General features: G+C 46.1%; 1 protein-coding gene across 1 annotated transcript in view; it reads right to left on the bottom strand.

Annotated features, from left to right (window-relative positions):
- CCDC81 (coiled-coil domain containing 81) overlaps nt 1-20,072 on the bottom strand; it is a 136,994-nt gene that overhangs the window by 47,716 nt on the left and 69,206 nt on the right. Inside the window, exon 8 of the mRNA XM_082246822.1 lies at nt 1,592-1,709. Coding sequence (XP_082102948.1) covers nt 1,592-1,709 — 118 coding nt within the window. The remainder of the gene's footprint in view (nt 1-1,591; nt 1,710-20,072) is intronic.

Raw genomic sequence — 20,072 nt, 5'->3', positions numbered from 1 at the left:
TTTAATATACCCTTTTTTAGTATAAAAGAGAAGGCTTAGAACCTCTGTTACCTTGTTGTCTGTATGAAAAGTCCAAAAAGAGCACCAGACCAATGAGCTGAAAGTACAAAAACCAAAAAGAGGTACCAGACCAATGACCTGAGAGTCAAAAAATGTTTAATGTTGATTTTTGATCAGCAAGACTGTGACAATCACTGTTGTAGCAGCAGGTACAGTACTACAAGGATTATCTGCTTTCACAGAGATCCCACGGGTATGACATAAGCTGGACCGAGGTACCACACCAATGACCTGAGAGTCAAAAAATGTTTAATGTTGATTTTTGATCAGCAAGACAATATATAAACAGCCAACATTTTCCAGGGGTAGTTCAAAGGTACCCCCCTTTTTTCATGGTTAATAAAAAAATACCTTTGAACTCCCAAAACACATTGGCTGTTTTATATATTCTTTGTCAACACACTCCAACAATAAACGTTTTTGGACTCTTGGGTATACTCTTTTGTATACTTTGTACATGTAGCATCCAAACCTGAGGTCCCCCTTTTAAAGGGGCACCTGGTTTATGTTTACGGGCAGCCTTTAGGCATTGGCAAACAATATTTTCAGGCAGTTGTTTTGTTTTATTTTAGATAGAGTGGGTAAAGCCTAGTATACAAGGGCTGAATTTCGGGCGGCATCAGCCGGCTCAACAGAAACCAGCCGACATTCCACCTGTGTGTACTGCAGCTGCTCCGACAGAAGCCAATTGTTCGGCCAGCCTCTGTCAAAGGGGCATGACCTAAACAGGTCTGCCAATCTGCTCATCCAATGGCTGAGAGCGCTAACCTGAGTGTTCTGGTGGGAGGGCAGTCCCTCTTGTCAGAACACAATAGCACAGCAGGGCAGATTCCTGATGAAGAACAGAACCATTAGTTCTTATTATGTTTGAAACGCGTTGGATTGGATCTTCTCTCTACTAAGGGGTCTTATACTCTGTGCTATTATTGTTAATGTATGTGGGAGCTCTCATAGTGCCCCACTACATATATATTTTTTTATCATGTTGTGATTTATATGTGTACTTCTGAATAAAATTAAGGAATTTTTTATATATATATATTTTCATTTTCTTTGCCTACAAAATCCCACCTAGAGGAGAAAATCTTTTTTTATTCTTATGGATTTCACTTACTTCCTTTGACACCTGTGCAAGAAATCAGAGGAGCAGTCATCACGAGAACAGGAAGGCACAGATAGCAAAAAAATAAATAAATAAATAAATTCAAACCCTTCCACACTGTACTTAAAATGTTTCCTGTCTTAGTACCAGTTGCAGAGTTTTCCCATTACTTCATGTCCTCACAGTGAATGAGAGAAAATCTAACAGAGGGCACCTGACAGATCATTTGACAAATACCTGACAGAGGCTCTAAGCCTTCCCCAAGTTATATAAAATTGGCTGCAACAGTAAAGATTTCATGATGCTTGCCCTTTATTTGATGTACAGAGCCAGCAAAGACTATATCACACACATATAGATTTAAAAAAATAAATAAATAGAATAATCAGTCAAATCCTTGTGGCAGATGATTAGGTTGGCTGAGCTCACCTTTCAGGAGCAGTTTTTGGTTTAGTTATCTTCTCCAGGTCTTCGTTCAAGCTGATCCCGGTGACTTTGGCAGGCACAATACATTGTCTATTCAGCAGACGCTTTGTTGGTGTGTTCTCTGCAGAAGGGAGTGGAGTATAAGCTTATGAAATGCATTGCACATTATTCACAGACATACAGTGCATCTGGAAAGTATTAACAGTGCTTCACTTCTTCCACATTTTGTTATGTTACAGCCTTATTCCAAAATTGAATAAATTAATTATTTTCCTCAAAATTCTACAAACGATACCGCATAATGACAACATGAAAGAGGTTTGTTTGAAATCTTTGCAAATTTATTAAAAACAAAAGGGAAAAAATCCAATCTATATAAGTATTCACAGCCTTTGCCATGACACTTAAAATTGAGCTCAGGTGCATCCCGTTTCCACTGATCATCCTTGAAATGTTTCTACAACTTGATTGGAGTCCACCTGGGGTAAATTCAGTTGATTGGACATGATTTGGAAAAGCACACACCTGAGCAAAAACCAAGCCATAAATTTAAAGGAATTGTCTGCAGACCTCGGAGACAGGACTGTACTGAGTCACAGATCTGTGGAAGGATACAGAAATATTACTGCAGAATTGAAGGTCCCAATGAGCACAGTGGCCCCCATCATCTGTAAATGGAAGAAGTTTGGATCAAGGGAAAGATGAATGCAGCAATGTACAGAGACATCCTTAATGAAAACCTGCTCTAGAGCGCTCTGGACCTCAGACTGGGATGAAGGTTTATCTTCCAACGGGACAACGACCCTAAGCACACAGCCAAGATAACAAAGGAGTGGCTACGGGACATCTCAGACTTGAACTCGATTGAACATCTCTGGAGAGATCTGAAAATGGCTGTGCACCGACGCTCCCCATCCAACCTGATGGAGCTTGAGAGGTCCTGCAAAGAAGAATGGAAGAAATTGCCCAAAAATAGGTGTGCCAAGCTTGCAGCATCATACTCAATAAGACTTGAGGCTGTAATTGGTGGAAAAGGTGCTTCAACAAAGTATTGAGCAAAGGCTGGGAATATTTATGTACATGGAATTTTTTCCTTTTTTAATTTTAATAAATTTGTAAAGAGTTCAAACAAACTTCTTTCACATTGTCATTATGAGGTATTGTTTAAAGAATTTTGAAATATTGAATTTAATTCATTTTGGAATAAGGCTGTAATATAACAAAATGTGGAAAGAGTGAAGCGTTGTGAATACTTTCCGGATTCAGTGTAGATACATAAGATATCAGTAATTTATAAGACATACACCAATCAGCCATAACATTTTGATGACCCATTAGGAGAAGGGTGAGTTTGGTGGTAAAGGTTTGGAGGGAAGAGGGAGGAAGGGCATGACCATTCAGCATTCACTCCACCCAGGGGACCCCTCCTTGGGAGTTCTATGTAGGAATCCAATATGTGGCCACTTCAAGTTTTTTTGAAGAAGGGCTTGATATTCCATTGAGGTATTTTATTCAAACCAGCATTGCCATAGGTTTCCTGAACTGTTCACCATGGTTCTGATAAGAAAGCGTTAGATCCTCCATGTCTCTTATTTAACCACCTCCCACCCGGGCCATTGTACATATACGGCCGGGTGGGAGTCTCGTCCTTCTGATCGGACGTTCCGGAACGTCCTTCAGAAGGAGAGAGAACGCGCCGCCGCGGGCACGCGCAGCGGCGCGATCTCGATGTGCCTGTGTCCCTAGGACACAGAGCAACAAGACTCGGCAGGAGGGCCCTGTGATTGGCCCTCCTGATCACATGACGGCTGTGTCCAATCACAGCCGTCATGTAATGTCAATACAGCCGTTGTAACGGCTTCGATCTCTTCTCCTCCTGACAGATCCTGGAGAGAAGAGGAGAGGATCGATTCTGCAGCCGGGGTGATCAGTGACTATTTCTAATTACTCACTGATCACAGGGGGGGTCTGTGCTGGTAATCAGATGATTGATTACTAGAGTTGAGCGGACACCTGGATGTCCGTGTTCGGCGGGTTCGGCCGAACTTTAAAAAAAAGTCCGGGTCCATGTCCCGGACTTTTGCCAAACTTTTCCCGGACACCGAACCCCATTGAAGTCAATGGGGACCCGAACTTTCAGGTACTAAAATGGCTCTAAAACACCAAAGGAAAGGGCTAGAGTGCTGCAAATGGCAGCAAAACGTATTTAAGAGCATGGCAAGTGCTCTGCAAACAAAATGTGGATAGGGAAATAACTTAAAACAACAAAAAAAAAAAAAAAACAGAAAAATAAAACAATGTTCTTCATCTCTGAAGGACGAGGCCCATATGGAGTAGGAGGTGGTGGTGGATGTGGCGGTGTCATAGGCGTTCGCACAGGGTGTGCCAGGTGTACCTGGGCACACCCTAATCACCTAGGGCACATTAGCATTATCGCTGTTTGCCAGTGAGGAGATAGGAAAGATCTCCCTCGGACCTGCTCTGCTCTATTTCACTTTGCCAACAGGGAGAGTAATGTATCGGGGCCATGTACATGTAGGCAAACACATGCATGTGTATTTAAACTTTGGGGTGCACACCCTAATGCAATAGGCTGCGCACACCTATGGGCGGTGTAGGTGGAAGCGGCGGTGGAGGAGGACCAGGGCCGGATTAAGAGCATCATGGGCTTGGTGCTGAGGATTTTGAAGGGCCTTAAGGGCCGTGCCTTGGCATGCACCCAGAGGAGGAAGGGTGCAGCCATGCATGCCTAATTCAACATGGGATGCTGTCTCTGAAGCCCATAAACACATCCATGCATCGGCAACTGTCCCTCCTTGTCCGGCCTTCGTGCTGTGTGGGGAGGTTCTGAGGGAGCTGCCTGGGGAAGCGAGCATAGAAGCCAGACTTCTGTGTTTACAAGTGACAGAAGAGCGGTAACAGTGAATATGGCCAACCCGGGGCCTATATAAAAGGTAGGGGCCTGGAGCTGCAGCTCCAATAGCTCCTACGTTAATCTGGCCCTGAGGAGGACGAGGTAGCCAACACTGCTTCTTTTCAGAAATTTTAAATGAGGGTACACCCCAAAAGAGTGAGAAAGAGCAAAAATAGAACAATGGCTGGGTAAGGTCGGTATCCATCGCTAAGGTACGGAAAAGTCCCGTGGGATCCATGCCTGGTTCATTTTAATGAACGTGAGCTTGTCCACATTGTCTCTGGACAGGCGGCTACGCTTGTCCGTGATAACGCCCCCAGCCGTGCTAAATACCCGTTCAGATAATACACTGGCTGCAGGGCACGCCAGCACCTCCAATGCGTAAAGGGCAAGCTCAGGCCATGTGCCCAACTTGGAGACCCAGAAGTTGAAAGGGGCAGACCCCTCATTCAGTACGTCTAGGCGTGTGCACACATACTGCTCCACCATGTTGGTGAAATGCTGCCTCCTGCTAAGACGTTCCATATGAGCTGCTGGTGCTGCTGTTTGTTGTGGCGTGCTGACAAAGCTTTTCCACATTTCGGCCATGCTAACCCTGCCTTCTGAGGTGCTGGCGGTGCCCTGGTTGCGTTGGCGACCTCTTCCTCCTCCTCCTCTGCCTTGTGCTTCCACTGTGGCCCCGATGTCAGGTGGGAATGCCAGCAGCATCGCGTCTACCAGCGTGCGCTTGTACTCGCGCATCTTGCGGTCGCGCTCCAGTGAGTGAATTAAGGACGGTACGTTGTCCTTGTAACGGGGATCCAGCAGCGTGGCCACCCAGTAATCAGCACAAGTTAGAATGTGGGCAACTCGGCGGTCATTGTGGAGACACTGCAGCATGTAATCGCTCATGTGTGCCAGGCTGCCCAGAGGCAACGAAAGGCTGTCCTCTGTGGGAGGTGTATCGTCCGTGTCCTCTGTATCCCCCCAGCCACGCACCAGTGATGGCCATGAGCTGGCCTGGGTGCCACCCTGCTGTGAACATGGTTCCATCTCCTCCTCCAGCTCCTCCTCCTCATCCTCCAGAACTGTGCCCCTGCTGGACAATTGTGTCCCTGGCGTTTGTGTGTGCAGGAACCCACCCTCGGAGCCCCTTGCGAATGACTGCCCTGAAAGCCTTGGAAATGTTACCTCTTCATCCTCCTCCTCCTCATCCTGTGCCACATCCTCTTCCATCATCGCCCAAATTGTTTTTTCAAGGAGGCATAGAAGTGGGATAGTTAAGCTGAGAATGGCGTCATCGGCACTGGCCATGTTGGTGGAGTACTCAAAACAGCGCAACAAGGCACACAGGTCTTGCATGGAGGCCCAGTTATTGGTGGTGAAGTGGTGCTGTTCCGCAGAGCGACTCACGCGTGCGTGCTGCAGCTGAAACTCCACTATGGCCTGCTGCTGCTCGCACAGTCTTTGCAGCATGTGCAAGGTGGAGTTCCACCTTGTGGGCACGTCACATATTAGGCGGTGAGCGGGAAGGCCGAAGTTACGCTGCAGCGCTGACAGGCGAGCAGCAGCAGGGTGAGAACGCCGAAAGTGCGCACAGACAGCCCGCACTTTCTGCAGCAGCTCTGACATATCGGGGTAGTTTTTAAGGAACCTCTGCACCACCAAATTCAGCACATGCGCCAGGCAAGGGATGTGCGTCAAACCGGCTAGGCCCAGAGCTGCTATGAGATTTCGCCCGTTATCGCACACCACCAGGCCGGGCTTGAGGCTCGCTGACAGCAACCACTCATTTGTTTGCTGTTCCATGCTCCTCCACAACTCCTGCGCGGTGTGTGGTTTGTCCCCCAAACAGGCAAGTTTTAAAACTGCCTGCTGTCGTTTACCCCTGGCCGTGCTGAAGATGGTGGTGAAGGTGTTACGCTGTCCGGATGAGGAGGCGGTAGAGGATGAGGAAGCGGAGTAGGAGGAGTTAGAAACAGGAGGCAAACTGAAGCGCCCTGCAATCCTCGGTGGTGGAAGGACATGCGCCAAATTGCTATCCGCCTCAGGCCCATCCGCCACTGCATTTACCCAGTGTGCCATTAGGGAGATATAACGCCCCTGACCGTGCTTACTGGTCCACGCATTGGTAGTTAGGTGGACCTTGCCACAGATGGCTTTGCGCAGTGCACACCTGATTTTTTCCCCACTTGGTTGTACAGGGAAGGGATGGCTTGCCTGGAAAAGCAGTGGCGGCTGGGCACGACGTACTGTGGGACAGCAACCGACATAAGGTTTTTAAAACTGTGCGTCTCCACCAGACGGAATGACAGCATTTCAAAGGCAAAGAATTTTGAAATGCTGGCATTCAGGGCCAGGGATCGCAGGTGGGTAGGGGGGTACTTTCTCTTCCTCTCAAGTGTTTGGGAGATAGAAAGCTGAACGCTTCCACGGGACATTGTGGAGATGGTTGGTGACCCAGGTGGTGGTGTTGCTGACAGATCCTCTGTTTGCGGGGTGGCAGGTGCCGGTATCACTACAGATGTGGCTGGAGCGGCCGAGACTGCAGCAGAAGAGGAAGCAGGATGAGCCAGAGACGTTTCTTGGTTTTGAAGGTGTCTACTCCACTGCAGCTCGTGCTTTGCACTTAGATGCCTGATCATGCAGGTTGTGCTCAGGTTGAGAAGGTTTATGCCTCGCTTGATTGCACAAGGTGCAAACCACTCGTGTCCTGTCATCAGCACATTTTCTAAAGAACTTCCACGCTAGAGAACTCCTTTGAGCTGACTTTGGTGCGCTCGTTCCCTTGCTGCGTTGGGCAGCAGCAGGCGTAGTGTCTAGGGCACGGCCGCTCCGCTTCTGCACCCTGCTCCCTCTTCTGCTGTGCTGGTGGCTCTGTGCGACCACCGCCTCTTCCTCCAAACTACTCAGGTCACCTGCATGACGTTCATTCCATGTGGGGTCGAGGACCTCATCGTCCTCCACATCATCTTCCACCCAGTCTTTACCCCTGCCCTCCTTGTCGGTCTCCACAATGCTGAACGCCGCAGCAGTTGGCACCTGCGTTTCGTCATCATCGGAGACGTGCTGCGATGGTCCTTGCATGTACTCATCTTGAGAAATAAGTGGTTGGGCATCGCTGCACTCAATCTCTTCCACTTCTGGGGCAGGGCTAGGTGGATGGCCCTGGGAAACCCTGCTGACAGAGTCCTCAAAAAGAAGAAGAGACTGCTGTATGGCTTGGGGCTCAGACTGCTTGCCTGATTTGCAAGGGGGTGAGGTGAAAGATGGTTGGACATCGGCTGCAGGTGCCAACTCTGACCTTTCTGCAGTAGACTGGGTGGGAGACAATGTGAAGGAACTGGAGGCACTGTCAGCAGCAAACCAATCTACTATCGCCTCTCTGTGTTCTGGCCTCATCACTTCTAGAGGCGTATGATGCCCTACCAAATACTGATGCAGGTTCTGTCGCCTACTAACACTCGAGGAAGGTGTTTCACTTGTGCGTGTAGCTGGCACAGATCGACCACGTGTAACGCTCCTGCGTTTCTTATATGGTGTGGATTTTCAGCTGCAGAAATAGTTCCACGTCAGTAGTCATGTAAGAGATATGCTGAGATACCATTCCCAACCTCAATGACTCATCATGTGTGGAAGGTCTTATTTCAGCCAGTAAATACACACAATTAGCAAGCTGGTTCCTAGAATGACTTTATGTATGTGGTAACACAATGATGAAGGTTGAGGGATAGGTTGAGTGGAGGTGGTAGGTGATAGACACTTGAAGGTGAGACAGTAGCAGATGGATGCAGGAAGGTTTAGCAATGTTGTATGGTAGCAGATGACAGAATAGCAGGTGGACATACAAAAGAGATCAACCCAGTGCAGAAAAGTAGCAGTAGTCTCAAGAGCTAGCAATCTAGTTATGCAGATGTAATAAACAGTCTTTACTATGCAGAGCTAGATAGTGTAAGCTTAGAATAAGTTTATAGAGAATTCCCCTGCGGGGTACTTAGCACTATTAGCGATACAGCCGAAGGGTGGTTCAGGAGAGGCGGATGATCCAGTAGCGGGATACAGGGATCAGCGCGGCGAGGTTCCGTCAGCGAGGTAAGCTTGCAAGCATGGAAGCTTCAAGCAAGGTTAGCATCCAGGTAAGGGTGTTTGAACGAACACATGTGAGTGAGAACCGGCGCTTTAAATAGCCATCTAGTCCGGCGCTGGGTGATGACAGCTCCAGTCTTAAAGGTGTATGCGCACCTTTCCAAAAGTAAATGGTGGGGCGCATACACTTGTGGAAAGTGTAATTTAGGGTACCAAAGGTACCGGAACATTACAATACCCCCCCCTTAAGGCCTGCTCCTGAAGGCCTCTGGAGCTGGTTTGTCTGGGTATCTCGCATGAAAATTGCGGATTAATATAGGGGCATGTATGTCAGAGGTGTTTAGCCAGGTGTCGTCTTGGGGCCCATAGTTCTTCCATCTAACCAAGTACTGAAGTCTTCTTCTGTAGATACGAGAATCCAGAATCTCTTTTATCTCGTATTCTTCTCCACCTTCAACTTGTACAGGAGGGGGAGGTGGAATATTAGGCCTTATTCCTTGGTCCGGAACATGGGGTTTTAGTAGCGACACATGGAAAATGGGATGGATTTTTAGGTCCATTGGCAATGTAAGCTGCACTGCAGCTTTTCCAATAAGTTTCTTGATTGGGAAAGGTCCCAAGAACAGAGGTCCAAGCTTTTTGCTAGGGATCTTCAGTCTCAAGTTTTTTGTTGAGAGCCAAACGAGGTCCCCGATAGTATACTGTGGAGAAGGTCTTCTACGAAGATCATAGTACTTCTTTTGTTGACTGTGAGCGTGTGCAATGGTAGTATTTAGTAAACCCAGAGAATCCTTTATTTGGGTAAGATAGTCTGAGGCTACTGGGTTATTTGAAGGAAGGATGCGTGGAGGGAGAATAGAGGGATGGAACCCATAGTTCAAGTAGAACGGACTCTGCTTGGTTGTACTGTGAGTTGCGTTGTTGTAGGCAAATTCTGCCAGGGGGAGAAGATCCAACCAATCATCCTGTTGGTAAGAAGTGTAACAACGTAAATACTGCTCGATGCATTGGTTGACTCTTTCAGTCTGTCCGTTGGTCTGCGGATGGTAAGGAGAAGTGAGCTTCCGCTCAATCCGTAGTATGTGACATAGTTCTTGCCAGAATTTAGAAATAAATTGGGATCCACGGTCAGACAGAAGAGTTTTTGGGATACCATGTAATCTGAAGACATGTTTCATCAGGAGTTCTGCCGTTTGTTTGGACGAAGGTAGTCTGCGAATAGCAATGAAATGTGCCATCTTTGTCAGATGGTCCACTGACACCAAGATGGTATTAAATCCTTTGGAAGGAGGCAATTCTACGATGAAGTCCAATAACAAAACCTCCCATGGAGTTTGGGGTATTGGTAGACTGCATAGTAGACCGGATGGTCTCGTAGTGTCAATTTTGGACCTGGCACAGACATTGCATGAAGAGACGAATTTTTGTATAGATGTTTTCATGTCAGGCCACCAGAATTGTCGAGAAATCAAATTAAAAGTCTTTGTCATACCCATATGTCCTGCCATAGGCACATCATGCGATAATTCCAAGATCTTGGTGCGTAGGGTAGGTGGTATGTAAAGTTTGTCGTTGTAGTAGAGGAAGCCTTCTGCATCAGTATTTAGTTGTGGTGGGGGTGAATCCAAACTTATACCATGCAGAACCTCTTCCTTTAAGGAACGGACAACTCCAATAATGCGTTTGTGAGGTATTATAGGAACGGAAGGGATTTCAAAGTAATTTTCTTCAGTTAGTCGTGATAGTGCATCCGCCTTTTTGTTCTTATCTGCAGGTGTGTAGGTCACTAGGAAGTTAAACCTTAGAAAGAATAGTGACCATCGTACCTGTCGATGCGAGAGAGTTTTGCTAGTCTGAAGATATTGGAGGTTTTTATGGTCCGTGTATATAATTATTGGTAGTTGGGTGCCTTCGAGTAAATGTCGCCAATTCTCCAGAGCCAATTTTATAGCAAGCAGTTCCTTTTCACCCACGGGGTAATTTATCTCGGGACTGCTCAGGGATTTAGAAAAAAAAGCGACTGGATGAAGTGGTGAAGTGTGGGTAGGTCGTTGGGAGAGTATTGCTCCTACTGCCATGTTTGACGCATCTACCTCCAGAATGTATTGGAGGGATGGGTCTGGATGGCGTAATATGGGAGCGGAAGTAAACCTTGTCTTTAACAATTGGAAAGCCTTATTTGCTTCTTCTGACCATTTAAATGGTATTTTTATGCTAGTGAGCTGTGTGAGGGGTCTCACAATAGCAGAAAAGTTTTTTATGAACTTCCTGTAGAAATTTGAAAATCCCAGGAATCGCTGTAGCGCCTTGCGTGTAGTTGGTGTAGGCCAATCCTGAATGCAGGATATTTTACTCATGTCCATCTCGATTCCTGTTTTGGATATGATGTAGCCTAGAAAGAGTATCTCATCTTTATGGAACAAGCATTTCTTCAGCTTCACATAAAGATTATGTGCAAGCAATCTCGATAATACAAGTCTTACATGTCTTATGTGTTCAGACAGGGTCCGTGAATATATAAGTATATCGTCCAGATATACCACAACACAGACATCTAGTAAGTCTTTAAAAATATTGTTTATAAATCGTTGGAAAACTGCAGGGGTATTGCATAGGCCGAATGGCATCACAAGATATTCGAACAATCCGTATCTAGTTCTGAATGCAGTCTTCCACTTGTGTCCATCACGATTTCGAATGAGATTGTATGCTCCTTTCAGGTCTAATTTTGAAAAATAGGTAGCTCCACGCACCTGCTCAATGAGCTCAGGGATAAGCGGTAGAGGATAGCGATCTTTTATTGTGATAGCATTCAATTTCCTGTAGTCGATGATAGGTCTGAGACTTGAATCTTTATTGCGAACAAAAAAGAGTCCTGCTGCTGTGGAAGAAGTGGAAGGTCTAATAAAACCTTTTTCCAAGTTCTCGTCCAAATAGGTTTTGAGATGGGCAAGTTCATCCTGTGAAAGAGGATAAACATGACCGAACGGCAATTTGCTATTTGGGAGTAGATCAATGCTACAATCATAGTCTCGATGAGGAGGTAATGCTTGAGCATTTTTCTCAAGAAAAACCTCAGAAAGATCCTGATAACATAGTGGTGCAATCTCATCTGTCACCACAGACAGAATCTTCCCGGAAAACGGGAGGTTACACGTTTCCTCGCAATAACAAGAAGGGAAGGTCAAGGACCGTTTCTTCCAATCTATGGTTGGTTGGTGTGTGTGCAACCAGGGAAGTCCCAACACAATGGGAAAGTGGGGTGATGGTATTAAATCGAAGGTAGAAGTCTCCCTATGAGACTCGTTAATAGTGACTAGAAGTGCTTGTGTCTGATCGGTGATCGGACCAGAGGATAACGGAACACCGGTAATAAGACTTACTGAGACAGGTTTGAGTTTAGAAATAATAGGAATTTTATTTAAAGCAGCAAAACATATATCCATATAATTTCCACAAGATCCTGTGTCAATCATGGCCTTAGTAGTAATCCTGTTCTGGTCCCACTGTAATGTAAAAAAAAACAGAAATGTAGGGGTTAGTGAATGAAGTTGTCAATCCTCCTAGGGAGACATGTGAACACTCACCCTTCTTTTTGTTGACTAGGGGACAGACGTTTATCTTGTGATCCGGGGATGCACAGTACAAGCAGAGATTTTCATTTCGTCTTTTGGCTTTTTCCATAGTTGATAGCGGTGAGCGTACGGTTCCTACCTCCATAGGAACGGCCAGACTCCGAGAGGAAATGGATAATGGCATTCCCATCTTTTCAGCCTTTCTTTCTCGTAGTCTTCTATCTATGGTAATACTGAGTTGTATTAATGCATCCAGGGTTTTTGGCAGATCCGCTCGGGCGAGCTCGTCCTTAACGGCTTCTGATAGGCCAAGCCTAAATTGGGTTTTCAGAGATGCATCATTCCATTCTGAATCAAGGGTCCATCTCTTGAACTCTGCGACAAAGTCTTCTACAGGCCTCCTTCCTTGTTTCAAGGATCTTAACTGAAGATCAGCAGTACTCTGCCTATTGGGGTCATCATATAGGCTAGTGCAGCCCTCAAAATTTACACTCGCCTGCTCGCATTTGGCTAGTGTAAATATGAGGACTGCGAGTATGGACAGGGCTGCGCTGTCCCGGGATGTATATCCAGCCGTGCACAGGCTCGCAGCACAGGCATTTCAATGAGAACTGTACAGTCGCCTTGGGAACGCTCTTCTCCACCTCCCTCCACCTCCCCCCTCCTCCCCTCGCACAGGCTCGCAGAGCGAGCATTTGAATAGGAACTGTACAGCCGCCTGGGACCGCCCTTCTCTACCTCCCTCCTACTGCTCATTCCTGCCCCCCCCCCTCACACAAGATCACAGCGCGGGTATTTCAATTTTCAATAGGCACTGTCAGCCGTCTGGGACCGTCCCGCTCCACCCCCCTCGTGCCACACATCCTCCCCCCCCCCCCCGCACAGGCTCGCAGCATAGGCATTTCAGCCACCTGGGATCGCCCCTCTTCAACTCTCTCCTGTAGACATCTAAAAAATGGAGAGGTGTAGGTCTTAAGGGAGACCTAAGTGAGCGGGCTCAACCCCTCTTGGTCCACCCTCAGTGAGCACAGATGCCTGACCTCTGTGGCTGCAGGAGAATGGTAACTATGATGACAGTGTGCTGTGACTGGACGCAGTATATGTTTGTGCTTGAGGGGGTTGGAGGCATTGAATGGGGGATCTATACAAAATGTGTGCTGGGAGGAAAGGGGGGGGGGGGGGGGTAGAGCATAGATGTGCTGGATTGGGGGGGGGGAAGTTATTTTGAGGAATAGGTATAAGGATTAAAAAAAATAAAGGATTGGGGTTGGGGGGGGGGGGGGTAGAATTGGAAGTATAGGTCTGAAACATTCTCATTCCAACCATCCCCCATCTATTATACCTATGCCTCCAATTCCACTACATTGCATTGGGGCTGCATTGATGGGCACTGGGGAAGCTGCATCGATGGGCACTGGGGAAGCTGCATTAATGTGCACTAGGGAAGCTGCATTAATGGGCACTGGGGAAGCTGCATTAATGGGCACTGGGGAAGCTGCATTGATGGGCACTGGGGAAGCTGCATTGATGGGCACTGGGGAAGCTGCATTAATGGGCACTGGGGAAGCTGCATTGATGGGCACTGGGGAAGCTGCATTGATGGGCACTGGGGAAGCTGCATTAATGGGCACTGGGGAAGCTGCATTAATGGGCACTAGGGAAGCTGCATTGATGGGAACTGGGGAAGCTGCATTGATGGGAACTGGGGAAGCTGCATTAATGGGCACTGGGGAAGCTGCATTGATGGGCACTGGGGAAGCTGCATTGATGGGCACTGGGGAAGCTGCATTAATGGGCACTGGGGAAGCTGCATTGATGGGCACTTGTGAGGCTGCATTGATGGGCACTGGGGAGGCTGCATTGATGGGCACTGGTGAAGCTGCATTGATGGGCACTGGTGAGGCTGCATTGGTGGACACTGGTGAGGCTGCATTGGTGGGCACTGGTGAGGCTGCATTGGAGGGCACTGGTGAGGCTGCATTGGAGGGCACTGGTGAGGCTGCATTGGTGGGCACTGGTGAGGCTGCATTGATGGGCACTGGTGAGGCTGCATTGATTGACACTGGTGAGGCTGAATTCATGGGCACTGATCAGGCTGCAATGATGGGCACTGATGGGGTGGCACTAATGGGCACTGATAAGCTGCACTGAGATGCTGCCCTGATGGGCACTGATGATGCTGTACTGATGGACACTGATAAAGTTTTTGTTAATATTTAATTTTGTAACTTAATTCTGCATAAAACATTTAAGAGTGTAATTTCATGAGATAATTTATGAGGGTGTGTTTAGGGGTGGGGCAGGGTAGGGGTTGGGGTGGGGCAAGTAGTGGCGAGTAACTCTTACGGCCTGGCGAGTAGCTCAGGACTTGAAATTTTGAGCCCTGGGCTAGTGAGCTCTGCCAGGAACAAGGCATAGGAGTTGAGAAGCTGGTCGTTTTTCTCAAAAAGAGAATCTGCCCAGGCTCGAGGATCGCTTGATAGGTAAGAAATAATAGTACAAACCTTAATGTGATCAGTAAGGTAGGTACGAGGTTTTAGCAAAAAAAGTAACTCACATGCGTTTTTAAATTCGCGAAATTTTTTGCGATCGCCTGTAAATACCAAAGGGGGATTTATCTTGGGTTCAGGGGACTGAGCAGAGGTAAGTTGTGTCAGTCTAATAACCTGCTGCGACAGAGCCTGATTGTCTTCTTTTAATTCAGCAAGTGCGTGTATTAACGCAGATACTTGCTGTTTTAATTGTGTCTTCTGAGTGGTTATTTCTGCTGAATCCATTTTTTGGTTCGTTCAATCTGTAACGCTCCTGCGTTTCTTATATGGTGTGGATTTTCAGCTGCAGAAATAGTTCCACGTCAGTAGTCATGTAAGAGATATGCTGAGATACCATTCCCAACCTCAATGACTCATCATGTGTGGAAGGTCTTATTTCAGCCAGTAAATACACACAATTAGCAAGCTGGTTCCTAGAATGACTTTATGTATGTGGTAACACAATGATGAAGGTTGAGGGATAGGTTGAGTGGAGGTGGTAGGTGATAGACACTTGAAGGTGAGACAGTAGCAGATGGATGCAGGAAGGTTTAGCAATGTTGTATGGTAGCAGATGACAGAATAGCAGGTGGACATACAAAAGAGATCAACCCAGTGCAGAAAAGTAGCAGTAGTCTCAAGAGCTAGCAATCTAGTTATGCAGATGTAATAAACAGTCTTTACTATGCAGAGCTAGATAGTGTAAGCTTAGAATAAGTTTATAGAGAATTCCCCTGCGGGGTACTTAGCACTATTAGCGATACAGCCGAAGGGTGGTTCAGGAGAGGCGGATGATCCAGTAGCGGGATACAGGGATCAGCGCGGCGAGGTTCCGTCAGCGAGGTAAGCTTGCAAGCATGGAAGCTTCAAGCAAGGTTAGCATCCAGGTAAGGGTGTTTGAACGAACACATGTGAGTGAGAACCGGCGCTTTAAATAGCCATCTAGTCCGGCGCTGGGTGATGACAGCTCCAGTCTTAAAGGTGTATGCGCACCTTTCCAAAAGTAAATGGTGGGGCGCATACACTTGTGGAAAGTGTAATTTAGGGTACCAAAGGTACCGGAACATTACACCACGTCCTCTCCTTGCAACAGGAGCTCTACCAGCAGCACCACAACCCAGGCCACGGCCCCTATTTGACGGTCTCCTCATATTTCTGTAATTTAAGATCTTGCCCTAGAAAGGTGTTTATTGAATAGCGGAACAAAACAACAACAGTATCGCACAGGTGTATCTCACAGTCAAATATGCAAAGTATGACGCAAATTTAATTTTTTTCACCCCAAAAGGGTGTATATTGAATAGCGGAATAGAAAAAAGCATATAAAACGGTGTATCTCACACGTACAAACACAGACTAGGCCCCGATTACAACTTTTTGTACCCTAAAGGCAGGATGAGGAAGAGGAGTAGGAGGAGTTGGGAACAGGAGGCAAACTGAAGCGCCCTGCAATCCTTGGCGGGGGAAGGAGATGCGCCAAACAAATTTAAAAGGTGTATCTCACATGTACCGATACAGACTATGCCGTAATTTAATTTTTTACACTAAAAAAGGGTGTATATTGAATAGCGGAATAGGAAAAAATTTATAATACGGTGTATCTCACACGTACAAACACAGACTAGGCCCGATTACAATTTTTTGTACCCTAAAGGCAGGATGAGGAAGAGGAGTAGGAGGAGTTGGGAACAGGAGGCAAACTGAAGCGCCCTGCAATCCTTGGCGGGGGAAGGAGATGCGCCAAACAAATTTAAAAGGTGTATCTCACACGTACCAATACAGACTATCCCGCAATTTAATTTTTTACACTCAAACAGGGTGTATATTGAATAGCGGAATAGGACAAATTTTACAAAACGGTGTAGCTCACACGTACAAACACAAACTAGGCCCCGATTACAATTTTTTCTACCCTAAAGGCAGGATGAGGAGAAGGAGGAGTTCGGAACAGGCAGGAGGCAGACTGAAGCACCCTCAAATCCTCGGCAGTATGAGATGCGCCCAAAAAAATTGGAAAGGTGTATCTCACACGTACCGACACAGACTATCACGCAATTTAATTGTTTATACCCAAAGGTTTTGATTAAATAGCGGAATAGAAAATATGATCAAAAAATGTGTATGTATCTCACACGTACAGAAGCACACTAGGCCCCAATTACTATTGTTTGTACCCCTAAAGGCAGGATGAGGAGTAGGAGGAGTTTGGAACAGGCAGCACCCTCAAATCTTCAGAAGTATGAGATGAAGCCCAAAAACTTGGAAAGGTGGATCTCACACGTACCAACACAGACTATCCCGCAATTTAACTGATCCCCAAAGGTTTTTATTGAATAGCGGAATAGAAAATACGATCAAAAAAATTGTATGTATCTCACACGTACAGAAGCACACTAGGCCCCAATTACTATTGTTTGTACCTCTAAAGGCAGGATGAGGAGTAGGAGGAGTTTAGAACAGGCAGCACACTCAAATCTTCAGAAGTATGAGATGAACCCCAAAAACTTGGAAAGGTGGATCTCACACGTACCAACACAGACTATCCCTCAATTTAACTGATCCCCAAAGGTTTTTATTGAATAGCGGAATAGAAAATATGATCAAAAAAAGTGTATGTATCTCACACGTACAAAACCACACTAGGCCCCAATTACTATTGTTTGTACCCCTAAAAGGCTGGATGAGGAGTAGGAGGAGTATGGAACAGGCAGCACCCTCAAATCTTCAGAAGTATGAGATGAACCCCAAAAACTTGGAAAGGTGGATCTCACACGTACCAACACAGACTATCCCGCAATTTAACTGATCCCCAAAGGTTTTTATTGAATAGCGGAATAGAAAATATGATCAAAAAAAGTGTATGTATCTCCCACGTACAGAAGCACACTAGGCCCCAATTACTATTGTTTGTACCCCTAAAGGCAGGATGAGGAGTAGGAGGAGTATGGAACAGGCAGCACCCTCAAATCTTCAGAAGTATGAGATGAACCCCAAAAACTTGGAAAGGTGGATCTCACACGTACCAACACAGACTATCCCGCAATTTAACTGATCCCCAAAGGTTTTTATTGAATAGCGGAATAGAAAATATGATCAAAAAAAGTGTATGTATCTCACACGTACAGAAGCACACTAGGCCCCAATTACTATTGTTTGTACCCCTAAAAGGCTGGATGAGGAGTAGGAGGAGTTTGGAACAGGCAGCAGCCTCAAATCTTCAGAAGTATGAGATGAACCCCAAAAACTTGGAAAGGTGGATCTCACACGTACCAACACAGACTATCCCGCAATTTAACTGATCCCCAAAGGTTTTTATTGAATAGCGGAATAGAAAATATGATCAAAAAAAGTGTATGTATCTCACACGTACAAAACCACACTAGGCCCCAATTACTATTGTTTGTACCCCTAAAAGGCTGGATGAGGAGTAGGAGGAGTATGGAACAGGCAGCACCCTCAAATCTTCAGAAGTATGAGATGAACCCCAAAAACTTGGAAAGGTGGATCTCACACGTACCAACACAGACTATCCCGCAATTTAACTGATCCCCAAAGGTTTTTATTGAATAGCGGAATAGAAAATATGATCAAAAAAAGTGTATGTATCTCACACGTACAGAAGCACACTAGGCCCCAATTACTATTGTTTGTACCCCTAAAGGCAGGATGAGGAGTAGGAGGAGTTTGGAACAGGCAGCACCCTCAAATCTTCAGAAGTATGAGATGAACCCCAAAAACTTGGAAAGGTGGATCTCACACGTACCAACACAGACTATCCCGCAATTTAACTGATCCCCAAAGGTTTTTATTGAATAGCGGAATAGAAAATATGATCAAAACAAGTGTATGTATCTCACACGTACAAAACCACACTAGGCCCCAATTACTATTGTTTGTACCCCTAAAAGGCTGGATGAGGAGTAGGAGGATTATGGAACAGGCAGCACCCTCAAATCTTCAGAAGTATGAGATGAACCCCAAAAACTTGGAAAGGTGGATCTCACACGTACCAACACAGACTATCCCGCAATTTAACTGATCCCCAAAGGTTTTTATTGAATAGCGGAATAGAAAATATGATCAAAAAAAGTGTATGTTTCTCACACGTACTGAAGCACACTAGGCCCCAATTACTATTGTTTGTACCCCTAAAGGCAGGATGAGGAGTAGGAGGAGTTTGGAACAGGCAGCACCCTCAAATCTTCAGAAGTATGAGATGAACCCCAAAAACTTGGAAAGGTGGATCTCACACGTACCAACACAGACTATCCCGCAATTTAACTGATCCCCAAAGGTTTTTATTGAATAGCGGAATAGAAAATATGATAAAAAAAGTGTATGTATCTCACACGTACAAAACCACACTAGGCCCCAATTACTATTGTTTGTACCCCTAAAAGGCTGGATGAGGAGTAGGAGGAGGCAGCACCCTCAAATCTTCAGAAGTATGAGATAAACCCCAAATATCATTCAGCTCTGCTGCAGGCCACAATTTATTTTTTTTAACCCAAGGCTGTATATTGAATAGTGGAATAGATTTTTGAAACCACTCAATAATAGCACATGTGAACTGAACACAGCAGTGTATGATCAGTCAGCACAGCACAGCTGAAGGAAAAACGCTGCACACAGTGACTGATAGAAAAAAACTTTTCTCCCTCCTCCTCAGTGGGCAAAAAAGATTGTGTTCACTGCACCCCAAAAAGATTGTGTTCACTGCACCCCAAAAAGATTGTGTTCACTGCACCCCAAAAAGATTGTGTTCACTGCACCCCACACACAGCAAAATGGATGTGGACCACTGACACCTGCCTATCTCCAGCCTCTCCCTAAAAGGATTGATAAGATCGTAGATCGGGTGACTGCAAACCCCCCCCCCCCACACAGCAATATCGATTGTAGTTTGTAGAACACACTGTCTGACCCTAAAAATCAGCAGACTCTCTCCCTAAAAGGATTGATAAGATCGTAGATCGGGTGACTGCAAACCCCACCCCACACAGCAATATCGATTGTAGTTTGTAGAACACACTGTCTGACCCTAAAAATCAGCAGACTCTCTCCCTAAAAGGATTGATAAGATCGTAGATCGGGTGACTGCAAACCCCACCCCACACAGCAATATCGATTGTAGTTTGTAGAACACACTGTCTGACCCTAAAAATCAGCAGACTCTCTCCGTAAAAGGATTGATAAGATCGTAGATCGGGTGACTGCAAACCCCACCCCACACAGCAATATCGATTGTAGTTTGTAGAACACACTGTCTGACCCTAAAAATCAGCAGCAGCCTCGCCCTAAAATGCCTACAACTCGCCCTGCCTAACACACTCCGACCTGTCCCTCAATTCTATGCGGACACAAATGAGTTTTGCCTGCCTGTCTGTCCCTAATCAGCA

The sequence above is a fragment of the Pelophylax lessonae genome, assembly GCF_965119305.1.
Source record: "Pelophylax lessonae genome assembly, chromosome: 2".
Taxonomy (NCBI): Eukaryota; Metazoa; Chordata; class Amphibia; order Anura; family Ranidae; genus Pelophylax; species Pelophylax lessonae.
Note: the sequence above shows the minus strand (reverse complement) of the source record. Positions and strands in the feature narration are given on the sequence as shown.